Source organism: Bombina bombina, chromosome 12, assembly GCF_027579735.1.
Source record: "Bombina bombina isolate aBomBom1 chromosome 12, aBomBom1.pri, whole genome shotgun sequence".
Lineage (NCBI taxonomy): Eukaryota > Metazoa > Chordata > Amphibia > Anura > Bombinatoridae > Bombina > Bombina bombina.
Genome location: NC_069510.1, coordinates 82,177,228 through 82,195,688, shown reverse-complemented (window position 1 = coordinate 82,195,688; position 18,461 = coordinate 82,177,228). Strand labels below are relative to the sequence as shown.

Below are 18,461 nucleotides of genomic sequence, written 5' to 3'. Positions count from 1 at the left end.
AATTACGTTGTTCCTCTGCCCATCACACATACTCTATTTCTGTGTTCAATGACGATTCAGGCTGTAGCCATTCGTATTGCACCTCTTTGGCATCTAGAAAGTTAATAATAACGCCCTTGGTTTTGTTTGCGCATGCGTTATTAGAAAAACTTGCTGGACACCAAAGGGGGCGCGATACGATTGGCTACAGCCTAAATAGTCATTGAACACAGAAATAGAATATGCGTTACGGGCAGGAGAACAGTGTAATTTATAAAAAAACCATGAAATTTTTCTTATTTTTAAATAATATAGCGTTTATAGTGCATTTCAGGAATGAAAATGCCCATCAATTACTTTGTGATTACAAATATTGTTCATATAATCGATAAAGTTTTTGCTTAATCCCTGCAAATGGGTTAAACACATATTTATTATGGTGCGAGCGGACATGATCCGATATTGCAGATCATGTCCACTGCACATCGATAAATGCCGAAAGTATACACTGTCGGCATTTATCATTTCACCAGCAGTTAATAATCTACCAGTGGACCGCGATCTACTTCTTGCCCATCTCTGTTCTAGAGATTTGTTAAAATATGTGGTATTGATTCATAAAACCTCCAGTCATACCTTTTGGAGAGACTGTATACTGTCAACAGGGTACACATTAACATATCTATAGGTATATGTGTGTATATATATATATATATATATATATACACATATTTGGAATAAAATTCTGAAAAGTCCTGGCGAGTGCACTCTCCTTTATTTATATATATATATGTAATGTTATGTGGATGGGTAGACTTTGCACTGTTTTTCTCTTGCTATTCAGCTTTTTGGCAACTTTCACAAAGATTCTCTTAAACGATATCTCTTGTTTGTTAAAGGCCCGGTTCCATTTTGTACACAAAATGGCGACTGAGTTTCTATGCAAAACATTTCTTTTTTTTCTTTTTTTTCTTTATAACCAATAATGTATAATAACAAATAAAAAAATATGTAATGGATGCATATATTCAATAATAACACCATTTTACAATATCGTATAGACATACCATTTTAACCTAGATATTTATATTTAACATGGTTTATATCGGCCAGTACCATCAAACAATATACTTTATGCAATCCATGCATTATTATATACATCCTATATATTTACATCATTTGGTTTTTTATACTGTTAGACATATAACAAATAACCACAAAACCATAATAACGCTCTAATATTGATGGACAGAAGAGAGAAGAAAAAAAAAGAAAAGAAGAGGGGAAAAGAAAAAAAACAAAAACAAAGGGGGAGAGAGGAGTATGTCAACACACCTAATAGACAGTTTAAATGACTTCTTTTCATGACCTGTCTTGTATCTAATCTTGATCATAACCACAAAAAGGCTCCGAACTATTAGGGAGTATTAACTAATACTTTAGTTCTATTTAATAAAGATATTGTCTCCAATACCTTGGGTAGTTCTCTGATAATATTAATTGAAGGAAGAGAGGGGAGGAGCGGAAATACTCTATTACCTGTAATTGAACATCTCTATATTGGTCAAGAATAACTTTCTCCCATTTTGCCATAAATCCTTTTAAAAAAAATTCCTGGAAAATCAAAGGGTTATGTTGATCTAACACCATTTGATACATCATGTTATGGACAAATAGCGCTATACTTGGTGCATTTTTATCTTTCCAGGTTCTAAGTATCATTTGCCTTGTTAGTAAAATGGCAGTATTAATCAATGGCTTATTTATCATTTCCTTATCAATATATAGGAAAAATATATGTATGGCTTCTAAACACAACCTTTTTGATAAATATTTATTTAACCAAAACTCTATCTGTCTCCACAGTCTTTGTATTTTCGGACAATACCAAAAGAGGTGCATTAGATCCGCATTTAAAAGATTATATCTAGAGCACACATTAGATCCTTGTCTATTCCATTTTGCCAGGTATAAGGTATGCTCTGTTTAAAAGTTTATAATGTGACTCTCTTATTGCTATATCATATGAATATTTCTCAACTCTTGAAAAGCTTTTTTCAAAAAAGTTCATATTTATATTTGGGAACTCAGTTTTCCATAAACAAAATACCTTATCCATTTTCACTTCTGCACCTTTCAGAGCCAAAGCCCTGTATATAGCAGTTAATGAATGTTTACCCATCCGGTATCTATTTATTATGGGTTCTAACAGACCCATTTTCCACAAGTGTCGATCAAAATCTTGTGTCAGACTTTGACTATATATGAAATGCCTAATTTGTAAATATGCAAAAAATGAAGTTTTATCTAAGTTGAATTCTCTTGAAAGTAAATGAAACGTTTTTATTTGCATAGTAAGAGGATTGAGCATTTGTATTACATTCTTTAGATTCTTAGAAGCCCATATTCTATATATAGAGGAGTTACATCCACTGCTAAATTCTGGGTTCCCCCTAATAGGTAAATATTCAGAGTATGAACCATTTATTCCAAAATTACAACATACTTTACTCCATGCCAATACTATATTATGAATAGTATATTTTAAAGTATGTTTCTTAATGACACCATCGGCTAGATTTGGAGTTTTGTCGGTAAGGACCCGCGTAGCTAACGCCGGCTTTTTTCTGGCCGCACCATAAAAATAACTCTGGTATTGAGAGTCCACATAAAGGCTGCGTTAGGCTCCAAAAAAGGAGCGTAGAGCATTTTTAACGCAGCTTCAACTCTCGATACCAGAGTTGCTTACGGACGCGGCCAGCCTCAAAAACGTGCTCGTGCACGATTCCCCCATAGGAAACAATGGGGCTGTTTGAGCTGAAAAAAACCTAACACCTGCAAAAAAGCCGCGTTCAGCTCCTAACGCAGCCCCATTGTTTGCTATGGGGAAACACTTCCTACGTCTGCACCTAACACCCTAACATGTACCCCGAGTCTAAACACCCCTAGCCTTACACTTATTAACCCCTAATCTGCCGCCCCCGCTATCGCTGACACCTGCATATTATTTTTAACCCCTAATCTGCCGCTCCGTAAACCGCCGCTACTTACATTATCCTTATGTACCCCTAATCTGCTGCCCCTAACACCGCCGACCCCTATATTATATTTATTAACCCCTAATCTGCCCCCCACAACGTCGCCTCCACCTGCCTACACTTATTAACCCCTAATCTGCCGAGCGGACCGCACCGCTATCATAATAAAGTTATTAACCCCTAATCCGCCTCACTAACCCTATAATAAATAGTATTAACCCCTAATCTGCCCTCCCTAACATCGCCGACACCTAACTTCAAACATTAACCCCTAATCTGCCGACCGGAGCTCATCGCTATTCTAATAAATTTTTAAACCCCTAAAGCTAATTCTAACCCTAACCCTAACACCCCCCTAAGTTAAATATAATTTAAATCTAACGAAATAAATTAACTCTTATTAAATAACTTATTCCTATTTAAAGCTAAATACTTACCTGTAAAATAAACCCTAATATAGCTACAATATAAATTAAAATTACATTGTAGCTATTTTAGGATTAATATTTATTTTACAGGCAACTTTGTAATTATTTTAACCAGGTACAATAGCTATTAAATAGTTAAGAACTATTTAATAGTTACCTAGTTAAAATAATAACAAAATTACCTGTAAAATAAATCCTAAATTAAGTTACAATTAAACCTAACACTAGACTATCATTAAATTAATTAAATAAAATATCTACAATTACCTACAATTAAACCTAACACTACACTTTCAATACATTAATTAAATACAATATCTACAAATAACTACAATGAAATAAACTAACTAAAGTACAAAAAATAAAAAAGAACTAAGTTACAAAAAATAAAAAAATATTTACAAACATAAGAAAAATCTTACAACAATTTTAAACTAATTACACCTACTCTAAGCCCCCTAATAAAATAACAAAGCCCCCCAAAATAAAAAAATGCCCTACCCTATTCTAAATTACTAAAGTTCAAAGCTCTTTTACCTTACCAGCCCTGAACAGGGCCCTTTGCGGGGCATGCCCCAAGAAGTTCAGCTCTTTTGCCTGTAAAAAAAACCATACAATACCCCCCCCCAACATTACAACCCACCACCCACATACCCCTAATCTAACCCAAACCCCCCTTAAATAAACCTAACACTAAGCCCCTGAAGATCTTCCTACCTTGTCTTCACCCTGCCAGGTTCACCGATCGGTCCAGAAGAGCTTCTCCGATGTCCTGATCCAAGCCCAAGCGGGGGGCTGAAGATGTCCATGATCCGGTTGAAGTCTTCATCCAAGCGGGGCAGAAGAGGTCTTCCATCCGATTGAAGTCTTCATCCAGGCGGCATCTTCTATCGTCATCCATCCGGAGCGAAGCGGCAGCATCCTGAAGACCTCCGACGCGGAACATCCATCCTGCCTGACGACTGAACGACGAATGACGGTTCCTTTAAATGACGTCATCCAAGATGGCGTCCCTCGAATTCAGAATCAAGTTCAATCCGATTGGCTGATCCAATCAGCCAATCAGATTGAGCTCGCATTCTATTGGCTGTTCCGATCAGCCAATAGAATGCGAGCTCAATCTGATTGGCTGATTGGATCAGCCAATCGGATTGAACTTGATTCTGATTGGCTGATTCCATCAGCCAATCAGAATATTCCTACCTTAATTCCGATTGGCTGATAGAATCCTATCAGCCAATCGGAATTCGAGGGACGCCATCTTCGATGACGTCATTTAAAGGAACCGTCATTCGTCGTTCAGTCGTCGGGCAGGATGGATGTTCCGCGTCGGAGGTCTTCAGGATGCTGCCGCTTCGCTCCGGATGGATGACGATAGAAGATGCCGCCTGGATGAAGACTTCAATCGGATGGAAGACCTCTTCTGCACCGCTAGGATGAAGACTTCGACCGGATCATGGACATCTTCAGCCCCCCGCTTGGGCTTGGATCAGGACATCGGAGGAGCTCTTCTGGACCGATCGGTGAACCTGGCAGGGTGAAGACAAGGTAGGAAGATCTTCAGGGGCTTAGTGTTAGGTTTATTTAAGGGGGGTTTGGGTTAGATTAGGGGTATGTGGGTGGTGGGTTGTAATGTTGGGGGGGGTATTGTATGGTTTTTTTTACAGGCAAAAGAGCTGAACTTCTTGGGGCATGCCCCGCAAAGGGCCCTGTTCAGGGCTGGTAAGGTAAAAGAGCTTTGAACTTTAGTAATTTAGAATAGGGTAGGGCATTTTTTTTATTTTGGGGGGCTTTGTTATTTTATTAGCGGGCTTAGAGTAGGTGTAATTAGTTTAAAATTGTTGTAAGATTTTTCTTATGTTTGTAAATATTTTTTTATTTTTTGTAACAGTTCTTTTTTATTTTTTGTACTTTAGTTAGTTTATTTCATTGTAGTTATTTGTAGGTATTTTATTTAATTAATGTATTGATAGTGTAGTGTTAGGTTTAATTGTAGGTAATTGTAGATATTTTATTTAATTAATTTAATGATAGTGTAGTGTTAGGTTTAATTGTAACTTAGGTTAGGATTTATTTTACAGGTAATTTTGTAATTATTTTAACTAGGTAACTATTAAATAGTTCTTAACTATTTAATAGCTATTGTACCTGGTTAAAATAATTACAAAGTTGCCTGTAAAATAAATATTAATCCTAAAATAGCTACAATGTAATTATAATTTATATTGTAGCTATATTAGGATTTATTTTACAGGTAAGTATTTAGCTTGAAATAGGAATAATTTATTTAATAAGAGTTAATTAATTTCGTTAGATTAAAATTATATTTAATTTAGGGGGGTGTTAGTGTTAGGGTTAGACTTAGCTTTAGGGGTTAATACATTTATTAGAATAGCGGTGAGCTCCGGTCGGCAGATTAGGGGTTAATAATTGAAGTTAGGTGTCGGCGATGTTAGGGAGGGCAGATTAGGGGTTAATACTATTTATTATAGGGTTAGTGAGGCGGATTAGGGGTTAATAACTTTATTATAGTAGCGGTGCGGTCCGCTCGGCAGATTAGGGGTTAATAAGTGTAGGCAGGTGGAGGCGATGTTGAGGGGGGCAGATTAGGGGTTAATAAATATAATATAGGGGTCGGCGGTGTTAGGGGCAGCAGATTAGGGGTACATAGCTATAATGTAGGTGGCGGCGCTTTGCGGTCGGCAGATTAGGGGTTAATTATTGTAGGTAGCTGGCGGCGACGTTGTGGGGGGCAGATTAGAGGTTAATAAATATAATACAGGGGTCGGCGGTGTTAGGGGCAGCAGATTAGGGGTACATAAGTATAACGTAGGTGGCGGTCGGCAGATTAGGGGTTAAAAAAATTTAATCGAGTGGCGGCGATGTGGGGGGACCTCAGTTTAGGGGTTCATAGGTAGTTTATGGGTGTTAGTGTACTTTAGAGTACAGTAGTTAAGAGCTTTATGAACCGGCGTTAGCCCAAAAAGCTCTTAACTACTGACTTTTTTCTGCGGCTAGAGTTTTGTCGTTAGATTTCTAACGCTCACTTCAGACACGACTCTAAATACCGGAGTAAGAAAGATCCCATTGAAAAGATAGGATACGCAATTGACGTAAGGGGATCTGCAGTATGGAAAAGTCGCGGCTGAAAAGTGAGCGTTAGACCCTTTTTTGACTGACTCCAAATACCGGAGTTAGCCTAAAACCAGCGTTAGGAGCCTCTAACGCTGGTTTTCACGGCTACCGCCAAACTCCAAATCTAGGCCTATGTTTCTTTGAATGTAGATATGCTTTTAATGAATATGGGGCAATTGATGCTTCTTCTAGTTTATAGTTTGTAATATAGTCTGCCTCCGTAAACCAATCCAACGCTATTTTAAACATGCATGACAGATTATAATTAAGAATATTGGGGAGGGCAAATCCTCCAACCTCTTTTGGATCTGCTAATCTTGCCAATGAAATTCGTGGTTTTTTAAATGACCATAAAAAACTTGAGCATTTAGAGTTAAATTTCTGTATATCTAATTTTGGAATAAATGTTGGGATATTCTGTAATAGGAATTAAATCTTTGGAAATAGACACATTTTTATTAATGTGATTTTTGCCGATAGAGTAAGTGGTAGTCTACTCCATTTTTGTAAATTATGGAAACACTTTTTCCATAGTGGCCCATAGTTAATCTCATACCATTCTTCTGGATTCTTTGATATGTTTATTCCCAGATATTTTATACTTCTTTCTGCCATTTTAAATGGATTTACCAAAAAACTATATTTTTGTTTTATCATCCAGAGAATCTCTGATTTTAATAAGTTGATCTTATAACCAGAAAATGTACTAAATTCCCTAGTGATATTCAAAAGAATTGGTATATTTTTTTTAGAGTTTCTGATATAAAAAAGTATATCATCTGCATATAATGATAGAGTGATATTTTGTTGACCTATATTCATACCTTCTAGCCTATTTCTTGATGTTATCGCTAGAGGTTCCAATGCTATATCAAATAATAATGGAGATAGGGGGCATCCTTGTCTTGTACCTTTGTTTAAAATTATTTCCTGGGAGGAGAAACCATTTATGTTAAGCTGGGAAATTGTTTTTTTGTAAAGAAGAACTATATAATTAACAAAGTGGCCTTCAAATACGAATTTTCCCAGTGTAGTAAATAGATGATCCCACAGAACGGAGTCAAACGCCTTCTCCGCATCTATTGTAATTAAAGCGCAATCCTGTTGTCTTTTTGACTCCGCTCTGTGCGATGCTAAAACATATTCAATAACTGTCATTGCCTTTCTGATATTTTTATGTGCCGTCCTACCTGGGATAAAACCCGTCTGATCTATATTTATTATTCCTCCTATGATCCCTTAATGCAAAACATTTCTAATAATTTTTTTCAACTTTTCTTTTTTTTATTTTTCTTCTTTTAAACTGTAAAACTTTTGTAAGAGACCCTTAAATGGATTGCAATAGTTAACTCTGAAAGCCGTGATTATGTGATCTGTTGTAAAAACATGATTTTAATAATGCCAGTACTGTTTGTGACAATCACAAAAGTGCAAGTGACAAATGCATTCAGATATTAAATATGAAATTGACGCCATTTGTAGATGATGTTGTCCTGAAGTGCCTATAGAAGTATTTCCATCCTGCCAAGATACACATGACATTCATATGATACTGAGTGTTGAGGATGCCTTGTTATAGAATGGGAATGTCACACATGTAAATGAGTTTTGTTCTTAACGAGTGAACAAAGCGGTTCTGTAAATAGAGCTTTGCTGTAACCTTAAGAGGTGTGAATAGGCTATTGTATGTATCAGTTTTGGGAGACTTCACAGTTTCTATTTAGAAAATGTGTTTGCGGTGGCGGGTTTTAACAATTTGGCTGATACAAAACATCCATTATCAGAAACCGATAGCCGATAGTTTGTGAACAAAGCCATAGTTATTCAGCTCCAGAAAAGCAACACACTATTAGAACTATTCTGAACACAGCCAGCAATCAGCAGCTAGCTCCCAGTACCTAATTGTGTTTTTCATCAAAGAATACCAAGACAATGAAGTTTATTTGCTAATAATAGTAACTTGAAACGACTAAAAAACTTTGCTCTCTCTCTAAATCATTAAAGTTTAAAGGAACAGTCTACTCCAGAATGTGTATTGTTTAATAAGATAGATAATCTCTTTATTACCCCTCCCCCATTTTTGCATAACCAACACTGTTATATTAATATACTTTTTACCTCTGTGATTACGTTGTATCTAAGCCTCTGCAGACGTCCCCCTTATTTCAGCTATTTTTACAGAATTGCATTTTAGCCAATCAGTGCTGACACATAAATAACTCCACGGGAATGAGAACAATGTATATCTTAATGGTACAATGTATATCTTAATGGTACAGTGAACTATTGTCTAGCTGTGAAGAACTGTAAAAATGCACTGAGATAAGAGGTGGTCTTCAAGGGCTTAGAAATTAGCATAAGAGCCTACCTAGGATTAGCTTTCAACAAAGTATACCAACAGAACAAAGTAATTTTGATGATAAAAGTAAATTGGAAAGTTGTTTAAAATGACATGCCCTATCTGAATCATGAAAGTTTAATTTTGACTTGACTGTCCCTTTAATTTTAGATTTTGTGTTCCTTTAAAACAGGGAAGGCAAGGTTGGCATGAGGATTTATTATAAATGTATAGTTGCTAAGTACACATTGTAGTCACTGTTTGGCCAGACAAACAACTGTTGGGAGACATCATCCTTTGTATAACTTTCTATTGTATTTGAATATTGTAGTATGTTTTTTATATTTTAAGGACCATTATAGTGAAAAATAATTACATGCTCTTATTCATTGGACTCAAATCTATGCATTTAACCCAAGCAAAGTTGAAGTTCTAAGTAAGTACTTTATACAGTTTTTTACTCATGAAGGAGAATGGGAAATGTTATATCTCTGGTAGCTGACCATACATATTTGAAGGCACTTTATGATATGGAAAGTCCTTATATTGACAAATGATAAAGTTAATGGTCTTGTCTTTTGTAATTTTACTGAAGGTTCTTGCTATATACAAGTACACCAACACTGGCGAGTTTCTGCCTCAGAGGGAAGCACAGCCAGGCTGGGATGTTTTGTGCAAGGAGAAGAGATTGAGAACGTCAATATTCAATGGCTCCAGCAGAAACCAGGAAAAGCACCTAGTAACATCCTCGTGCATAGAAACAACTCAGTCACTCAACGGGCAGAACACTTCCCAGAACGATTCCAAATAGTCAAGAACAGCAGCCTCAATGCTTACTTCCTCCACATCCGGCAAGTGACCACCCAGGACAGTGCATTGTACTGGTGCATACTGACGAGGAACTTCAGTTACCCAGTTTTGGGGAGTGGAACACGCCTAAGTGTTTTCGGTGGTAAGTTGTGTTTGGATTTACATAGAGCATTACTGTCCTGTAATCTGTAAATCTGTTCCTCAGGAGCCCTAACAAGTTAGAAACGCTCTGCTTAAGCACAGCTGACCATCCCCACACACTTTTTTATTTGCACTCTGTTAGAGTCAATTACTGAGATGATATATAGATGATATATATACTTTTATGTAAATAAGGGACCATATGTGCTGGAAAAGGGGCCAAAGTTTTTGGGTTACCTCCCTGATACAGCTTATCAGTGCTCCAAAGATTAAGGAACCTTGCCCACTGTGATTTGGTCAACTAATTATTTTATAATAAGTTACAAATATAACAAAAACAACATTTATTCTTACATGATAAATTATTTTCTTTCTTTGTAGTGAGAGTCCACAACCTTACTCTTGGGGATTACATCAACTGGCTCCAGGAGGAGGCAAAGACACCCCACAACAGAGATTTCAAGTATCTCTCCTACTTCCTTCTCCCTCCCAGTATTATGTATAGCCAAGAAAAGAGAGTGAAAAGGAAGTGAAATAGATTAGTGGGGTAAAGAGGTGCAATACTAGAACTGTTGCCACTTACACTCACCACCAACAAAGAAAATTATTTATTGAGTAAGAATACATTTTGTTTTCTTTCTAATGGTGATGAGAGTACACAACCTTACTATTGGGAACCAAAACCCAAGCTGTGAGCCCACTTAATTTTTTGGGTGGGACAAAAATAAAGACAGGCTCCTATTTACAAGGCAGCTTGCGTGGCCATGGTGGAGCTAGGAGGAAATCTGAAACCCTCTTGTGTTTGAGTTGAGCCACCACTCTTGGGAGAAGAACAATTGAAGAAAATATGTAAACCAACTGATACTGTCAAGGCATTTACCAATCCGCCTGAGGATCTCTTGATCTCAAACCATACTTTGGAAGCTTGTGGTTTAGATGAGATGCCAGCAATCTACCAGTTAGTCGAATATCTCCTGATTAAGGGACCATTCGTGGAGTGGAGAGCCTGAAGATAATCTGTTTCCCAGTAGTCTACCCCTGTGATGTGAATCGCTGAAATGGTGCACTGATGCATCTCTGTCCAATTCAGAATATGAGATACCTCCTGCATCACTAGAGAACTGCTCATACACACCTGATGGTTTATATATGCCATAGTCATTATATTGTCTGACTGATAGCGGATAAGTGGAACCAATCGAAGCGAGAGGTCAAGTCTGTAGAGCTTTGAAAATAGCTCTGAGCTCCAAGACATCGATAGGCAAGGTCGCTTCCTGAGGTGACCACATTCAATGCGCCCTCTGATGATTCCAGACTGCTCCTCATCAGGACAGGCTGGCAACCATGGTGATTATCCCCATGTAAGCCAGAGAAAACACATGCCTTGAGATACTGGGTCTGGAGACATCCACAAGAGAGAGATTGTTTTGTGGACTGGTCTAGATGAACTAACTGTGACAAATTGGAACTGCTTAACTCTTTCCTAGCCGTAGGAGAGAACAGATTCAAGTCTCCCAGATGATCTCCATCCAACCGCTGCTGCCTCTGCGTTTCCGGAGTTGACACTGTCAACGGAGCACTGAGGAAAGTGAAAGCTGCCGCTCTTGTGGACTTTAAAGGGGCCGTACACCAAAAAAAAAAAAGCTGACACCTGTGTGCACAAAACTCTCTGTGCCCAAACTGCTGCCCAAGAAGAACAAAATTCAGTGTGGCACTAAAACTACTTAGTGGCTCAATAGGAGGTACTAACTAAGTACCATAAAGATTGTCCTGTGGCTCAGGGTACTATATGTGATGGATACCCCAAATACCCCAACTGGGTAGCTCCGCCAAAAGGGTCCTGCTTCCTCCCTGCCGACTGCAGCTGTGTAGCCGCCAAGTGACTACAGCCAGTAGCCCACCCTGATACCAGACAGCACCAGTATTCAGGATCCCACCCTGTGAAAGACTCTGGCTACCCGACTGGGTAGCTCTGCCAGAGGGTCCTTTCTATCCCTGACAACAGGGCGCTATGTAGCGGAGAAAGTGATTATAGCAGGAGTCCACCCAAATAACTAGACAGACTAGCATTCAGGTGAAATAAGAACTGATTTTATTGAGAAACACACACTCCTTTTATACAGAAACAAAGGGTCTTATCTTACTCCGAAATCTCCCGCCATTCCCGCCCCTCCAGACAGGCTGGCGCCTGCCATAGCAGCCACAGTCCCACAGAGTCCTAGGACACAGAGGTGGTAGTTTCTGGGTGATCCCAGGGGAGCGGCGGCCAACCGGGAGTTCCAGGAGACCGGCCAGCCGGAGAGGGTTTAGGCGGGTATCCGTTGCAATGCGGCCGGCCGACAATTCCAGGAGCCCGGTCAGCCTAGCAGGGTTTTCCCAGTCAGAGATCAGCTCTTCCCTGACAAAGTTCACATAGTAAAAACAACAGTTATCACACATCTGGGAGATCCCGTAAGTTCTGATATGGCCAAATCTGATGATAAAAGGAGTTAGCCATGTAGTAGGGGGTGGCCTTGGCGGTCTGGTATCCGTGACACTATATAAGTCCCATAGTAGCCTGCACCCCTCAGAAAAGTGCTCATATGAAAAAATAAACCACTGCAGAGATATAGGGGTCAATTTGATATAGTGCAAGCCGACATGATACAATGTAGCGTTTCCTGTCCGCTGCACATCGATAAATGCCGACAGCATACGATCTCAGCATTTATCATTGCACCAGCAGTTCTTGTGAACTGCTGGTGCAATACCTCCCCCTGCAAAATCAACCCGATCGCATTCGATCGGGTTGATTTCTATCTGCCGCCTCAGAGTAGGCAGACAGGTTATGGAGCAGTGGTCTTTAGACCGCTGCTTCATAACTTCTGTTTCGGCCGAGCCTGAAGGCTCGCAGGAAACACGGGGCATCAAGCTCCGTACGGTGCTTGATAAATATGCCCCATAATCCTTTTGTGTTACTAACACATACAACTGCACAAAAGAGTATATGTACCTGGTTAACAGGAGGAAGCTTAAAAACTTCCTAGCGACACCCATGGCTTGCCTGTGATAACTCCCAGGAGAAGCATTACCATACACAGACAATACCCTCCTAAATCCCTCTTTTCCAAGAACTATTCTTTGAGGGAAAAATTAAAATTTTCTTCAAATCTTCTTATTACCTCTATCCTTGCCCCCTCCTTGATGAGGAAAAATACTGCTGTGAGAGAGAGGGAAGTAGGAAGGATACTTGAAAATTCTGGTGTGGGGTGTCTTTTCTCCTCCTGATGGCCAGGTGATGTAATCCCCTAGATTAAGGTTGTGGACTCTCACATTAGAGAGAAATAGCTCTAACAGAGGAAGATTGCAAACACGCAAATACTGTGATTTTCTATGTATATGTGATAACTGATACAAGGGAAAGGATTAACAGTAATAGCGCCTCTAGCATAGGTAAGGAGAAAATGTATGAAATATATGGCAAAATAAACATGCATGTGTGTGTGCATATGGTAAAAAACATAATTTATGCTTACCTGATAAATTCCTTTCTTCTGTTGTGTGATCAGTCCACGGGTCATCATTACTTCTGGGATATAACTCCTCCCCAACAGGAAATGCAAGAGGATTCACCCAGCAGAGCTGCATATAGCTCCTCCCCTCTACGTCAGTCCCAGTCATTCGACCAAGAATCAACGAGAAAGGAGTAACCAAGGGTGAAGTGGTGACTGGAGTATAATTTAAAAGATATTTACCTGCCTTAAAACAGGGCGGGCCGTGGACTGATCACACAACAGAAGAAAGGAATTTATCAGGTAAGCATAAATTATGTTTTCTTCTGTTATGTGTGATCAGTCCACGGGTCATCATTACTTCTGGGATACCAATACCAAAGCAAAAGTACACGGATGACGGGAGGGATAGGCAGGCTCATTATACAGAAGGAACCACTGCCTGAAGAACCTTTCTCCCAAAAATAGCCTCCGAAGAAGCAAAAGTGTCAAATTTGTAAAATTTGGAAAAAGTATGAAGCGAAGACCAAGTTGCAGCCTTGCAAATCTGTTCAACAGAGGCCTCATTCTTAAAGGCCCAAGTGGAAGCCACAGCTCTAGTGGAGTGAGCTGTAATTCTTTCAGGAGGCTGCTGTCCAGCAGTCTCATAGGCTAAACGTATTATGCTACGAAGCCAAAAAGAGAGAGAGGTAGCAGAAGCTTTTTGACCTCTCCTCTGTCCAGAATAAACGACAAACAGGGAAGAAGTTTGGCGAAAATCTTTAGTTGCCTGCAAGTAGAACTTGAGGGCACGAACTACATCCAGATTGTGTAGAAGACGTTCCTTCTTTGAAGAAGGATTTGGACACAAGGATGGAACAACAATCTCTTGATTGATATTCCTGTTAGTGACTACCTTAGGTAAGAACCCAGGTTTAGTACGCAGAACTACCTTGTCTGAGTGAAAAATCAGATAAGGAGAATCACAATGTAAGGCTGATAACTCAGAGACTCTTCGAGCCGAGGAAATAGCCATTAAAAACAGAACTTTCCAAGATAACAATTTTATATCAATGGAATGAAGGGGTTCAAACGGAACACCCTGTAAAACGTTAAGAACTAAGTTTAAACTCCATGGCGGAGCAACAGCTTTAAACACAGGCTTGATCCTAGCTAAAGCCTGACAAAAGGCCTGGACGTCTGGATTTTCTGACAGACGCCTGTGTAACAAGATGGACAGAGCTGAAATCTGTCCCTTTAATGAACTAGCTGATAAACCCTTTTCTAAACCTTCTTGTAGAAAGGACAATATCCTAGGGATCCTAACCTTACTCCAGGAGTAACGTTTGGATTCGCACCAGTATAGGTATTTACGCCATATTTTATGGTAAATCTTTCTGGTAACAGGCTTCCTAGCCTGTATCAGGGTATCAATAACCGACTCAGAAAAACCACGTTTTGATAAAATCAAGCGTTCAATTTCCAAGCAGTCAGCTTCAGAGAAGTTAGATTTTGATGTTTGAATGGACCCTGTATCAGAAGGTCCTGTCTTAGAGGTAGAGACCAAGGCGGACAGGATGACATGTCCACTAGATCTGCATACCAAGTCCTGCGTGGCCATGCAGGCGCTATTAGAATCACTGATGCTCTCTCCTGTTTGATTTTGGCAATCAATCGAGGAAGCAGCGGGAAGGGTGGAAACACATAAGCCATCCCGAAGTTCCAAGGTGCTGTCAAAGCATCTATCAGAACCGCTCCCGGATCCCTGGATCTGGACCCGTAGTGAGGAAGTTTGGCGTTCTGGCGAGACGCCATGAGATCTATCTCTGGTTTGCCCCAACGTTGAAGTATTTGGGCAAAGACCTCCGGATGAAGTTCCCACTCCCCCGGATGAAAAGTCTGGCGACTCAAGAAATCCGCCTCCCAGTTCTCCACTCCCGGGATGTGGATTGCTGACAGGTGGCAAGAGTGAGACTCTGCCCAGCGAATTATCTTTGATACTTCCATCATTGCTAGGGAGCTTCTTGTCCCTCCCTGATGGTTGATGTAAGCTACAGTCGTGATGTTGTCCGACTGAAACCTGATGAACCCCCGAGTTGTTAATTGGGGCCAAGCCAGAAGGGCATTGAGAACTGCTCTCAATTCCAGAATGTTTATTGGAAGGAGACTCTCCTCCTGATTCCATAGTCCCTGAGCCTTCAGAGAATTCCAGACAGCGCCCCAACCTAGTAGGCTGGCGTCTGTTGTTACAATTGTCCAGTCTGGCCTGCTGAATGGCATCCCCCTGGACAGGTGTGGCCGATAAAGCCACCATAGAAGAGAATTTCTGGTCTCTTGATTCAGATTCAGAGTAGGGGACAAATCTGAGTAATCCCCATTCCACTGACTTAGCATGCACAATTGCAGCGGTCTGAGGTGTAGGCGTGCAAAAGGTACTATGTCCATTGCCGCTACCATTAAGCCGATCACCTCCATGCATTGAGCTACTGACGGGTGTTGAATGGAATGAAGGACACGGCATGCATTTTGAAGCTTTGTTAACCTGTCTTCTGTCAGGTAAATCTTCATTTCTACAGAATCTATAAGAGTCCCCAAGAATGGAACTCTTGTGAGAGGAAAAAGAGAACTCTTCTTTTCGTTCACTTTCCATCCATGCGACCTTAGAAATGCCAGAACTAACTCTGTATGAGACTTGGCAGTTTGAAAGCTTGAAGCTTGTATTAGAATGTCGTCTAGGTACGGAGCTACCGAAATCCCTCGCGGTCTTAGTACCGCCAGAAGGGCACCCAGAACCTTTGTGAAGATTCTTGGAGCCGTAGCCAATCCGAATGGAAGAGCTACAAACTGGTAGTGCCTGTCTAGGAAGGCAAACCGTAGATACCGGTGATGATCTTTGTGAATCGGTATGTGAAGGAAGCATCTTTTAAATCCACTGTGGTCATGTACTGACCCTTTTGGATCATGGGTAAGATTGTCCGAATAGTTTCCATTTTGAACGATGGAACTCTTAGGAATTTGTTTAGAATCTTTAAATCTAAGATTGGCCTGAAAGTTCCCTCTTTTTTGGGAACCACAAACAGGTTTGAGTAGAACCCTTGTCCTTGTTCCGACCGCGGAACCGGATGGATCACTCCCATTAATAACAGATCTTGTACACAGCGTAGAAACGCTTCTTTCTTTATCTGGTTTGTTGACAACCTTGACAGATGAAATCTCCCTCTTGGGGGAGATAATTTGAAGTCTAGAAGGTATCCCTGAGATATGATCTCTAGCGCCCAGGGATCCTGAACATCTCTTGCCCAGGCCTGGGCGAAGAGAGAAAGTCTGCCCCCCACTAGATCCGGTCCCGGATCGGGGGCTCTCGGTTCATGCTGTCTTTGGGGCAGCAGCAGGTTTCCTGGCCTGCTTGCCCTTGTTCCAGGACTGGTTAGGCTTCCAGCCTTGCCTGTAACGAGCAACAGCTCCCTCCTGTTTTGGTGCAGTGGAGGTTGATGCTGCTCCTGTTTTGAAATTCCGAAAGGAACGAAAATTAGACTGTCTAGCCTTAGCTTTGGCTTTGTCTTGAGGTAGGGCGTGGCCCTTACCTCCTGTAATGTCAGCGATAATTTCTTTCAAACCGGGCCCAAATAAAGACTGCCCCTTGAAAGGTATATTAAGTAATTTGGACTTAGAAGTAACATCAGCTGACCAGGATTTTAGCCACAGCGCCCTACGTGCCTGGATGGCGAATCCTGAGTTCTTAGCCGTAAGTTTGGTTAAATGTACTACGGCCTCCGAAATGAATGAATTAGCTAGTTTAAGGACTCTAAGCCTGTCCGTAATGTCGTCTAGCGTAGATGAACTAAGGTTCTCTTCCAGAGAATCAATCCAAAATGCTGCCGCAGCCGTAATCGGCGCGATACATGCAAGGGGTTGCAATATAAAACCTTGTTGAACAAACATTTTCTTAAGGTAACCCTCTAATTTTTTATCCATTGGATCTGAAAAAGCACAGCTATCCTCCACCGGGATAGTGGTACGCTTAGCTAAAGTAGAAACTGCTCCCTCCACCTTAGGGACCGTTTGCCATAAGTCCCGAGTGGTGGCGTCTATTGGAAACATCTTTCTAAATATTGGAGGGGGTGAGAACGGCACACCGGGTCTATCCCACTCCTTAGTAACAATTTCAGTTAGTCTCTTAGGTATAGGAAAAACGTCAGTACTCGCCGGTACCGCAAAGTATTTATCCAACCTACACAGTTTCTCTGGTATTGCAACGGTGTTACAATCATTGAGAGCTGCTAAAACCTCCCCTAGTAATACACGGAGGTTCTCCAATTTAAATTTAAAATTTGAAATATCTGAATCCAATCTGTTTGGATCAGAACCGTCACCCACAGAATGAAGCTCTCCGTCCTCATGCTCTGCAAGCTGTGACGCAGTATCAGACATGGCCCTAGTATTGTCAGCGCACTCTGTTCTCACCCCAGAGTGATCACGCTTGCCTCTTAGTTCTGGTAATTTAGACAAAACTTCAGTCATAACAGTAGCCATATCTTGTAATGTTATCTGTAATGGCCGCCCAGATGTACAAGGCGCCATAATATCACGCACCTCCCGGGCGGGAGATGCAGGTACTGCCGCGTGAGGCGAGTTAGTCGGCATAACTCTCCCCTCGCTGTTTGGTGAAATTTGTTCAAATTGTACAGATTGACTTTTATTTAAAGTAGCATCAATACAGTTAGTACATAAATTTCTATTGGGCTCCACCTTGGCATTGGAACAAATGACACAGATATCTTCCTCTGAGTCAGACATGTTTAACACACTAGCAATAAACTTGCAACTTGGTTATAATCTTTTTTAGCAAAAACGTACTGTGCCTCAAAGAGGTACTAAACGATTAAATGACAGTTGAAATAATGAACTGAAAAAACAGTTATAGCATCAAACTTTAAAACAACACAACTTTTAGCAAAGGTTTGTTCCCATAGTAAAATAACAATAATTAAATTTGACATAAAAATTACAGAGCAACGTTTTTATTCACAGTCAATATAAAATTCTCACAGCTCTGCTGAGAGAATCTACCTCCCTCTAAAGAAGTTTGAAGACCCCTGAGATCTGTCGGAGATGAACCGGA

At 40.3% G+C, this 18,461-nt stretch overlaps 1 protein-coding gene across 1 annotated transcript in view; it reads left to right on the top strand.

Moving 5' to 3' along the window:
• LOC128642726 (immunoglobulin lambda-1 light chain-like) overlaps window positions 1-18,461 on the top strand; it is a 68,398-nt gene that overhangs the window by 18,387 nt on the left and 31,550 nt on the right. The window contains exon 3 of the mRNA XM_053695505.1: window positions 9,514-9,870. Within this exon, the coding sequence (XP_053551480.1) occupies window positions 9,514-9,870 (357 nt within the window). The remainder of the gene's footprint in view (window positions 1-9,513; window positions 9,871-18,461) is intronic.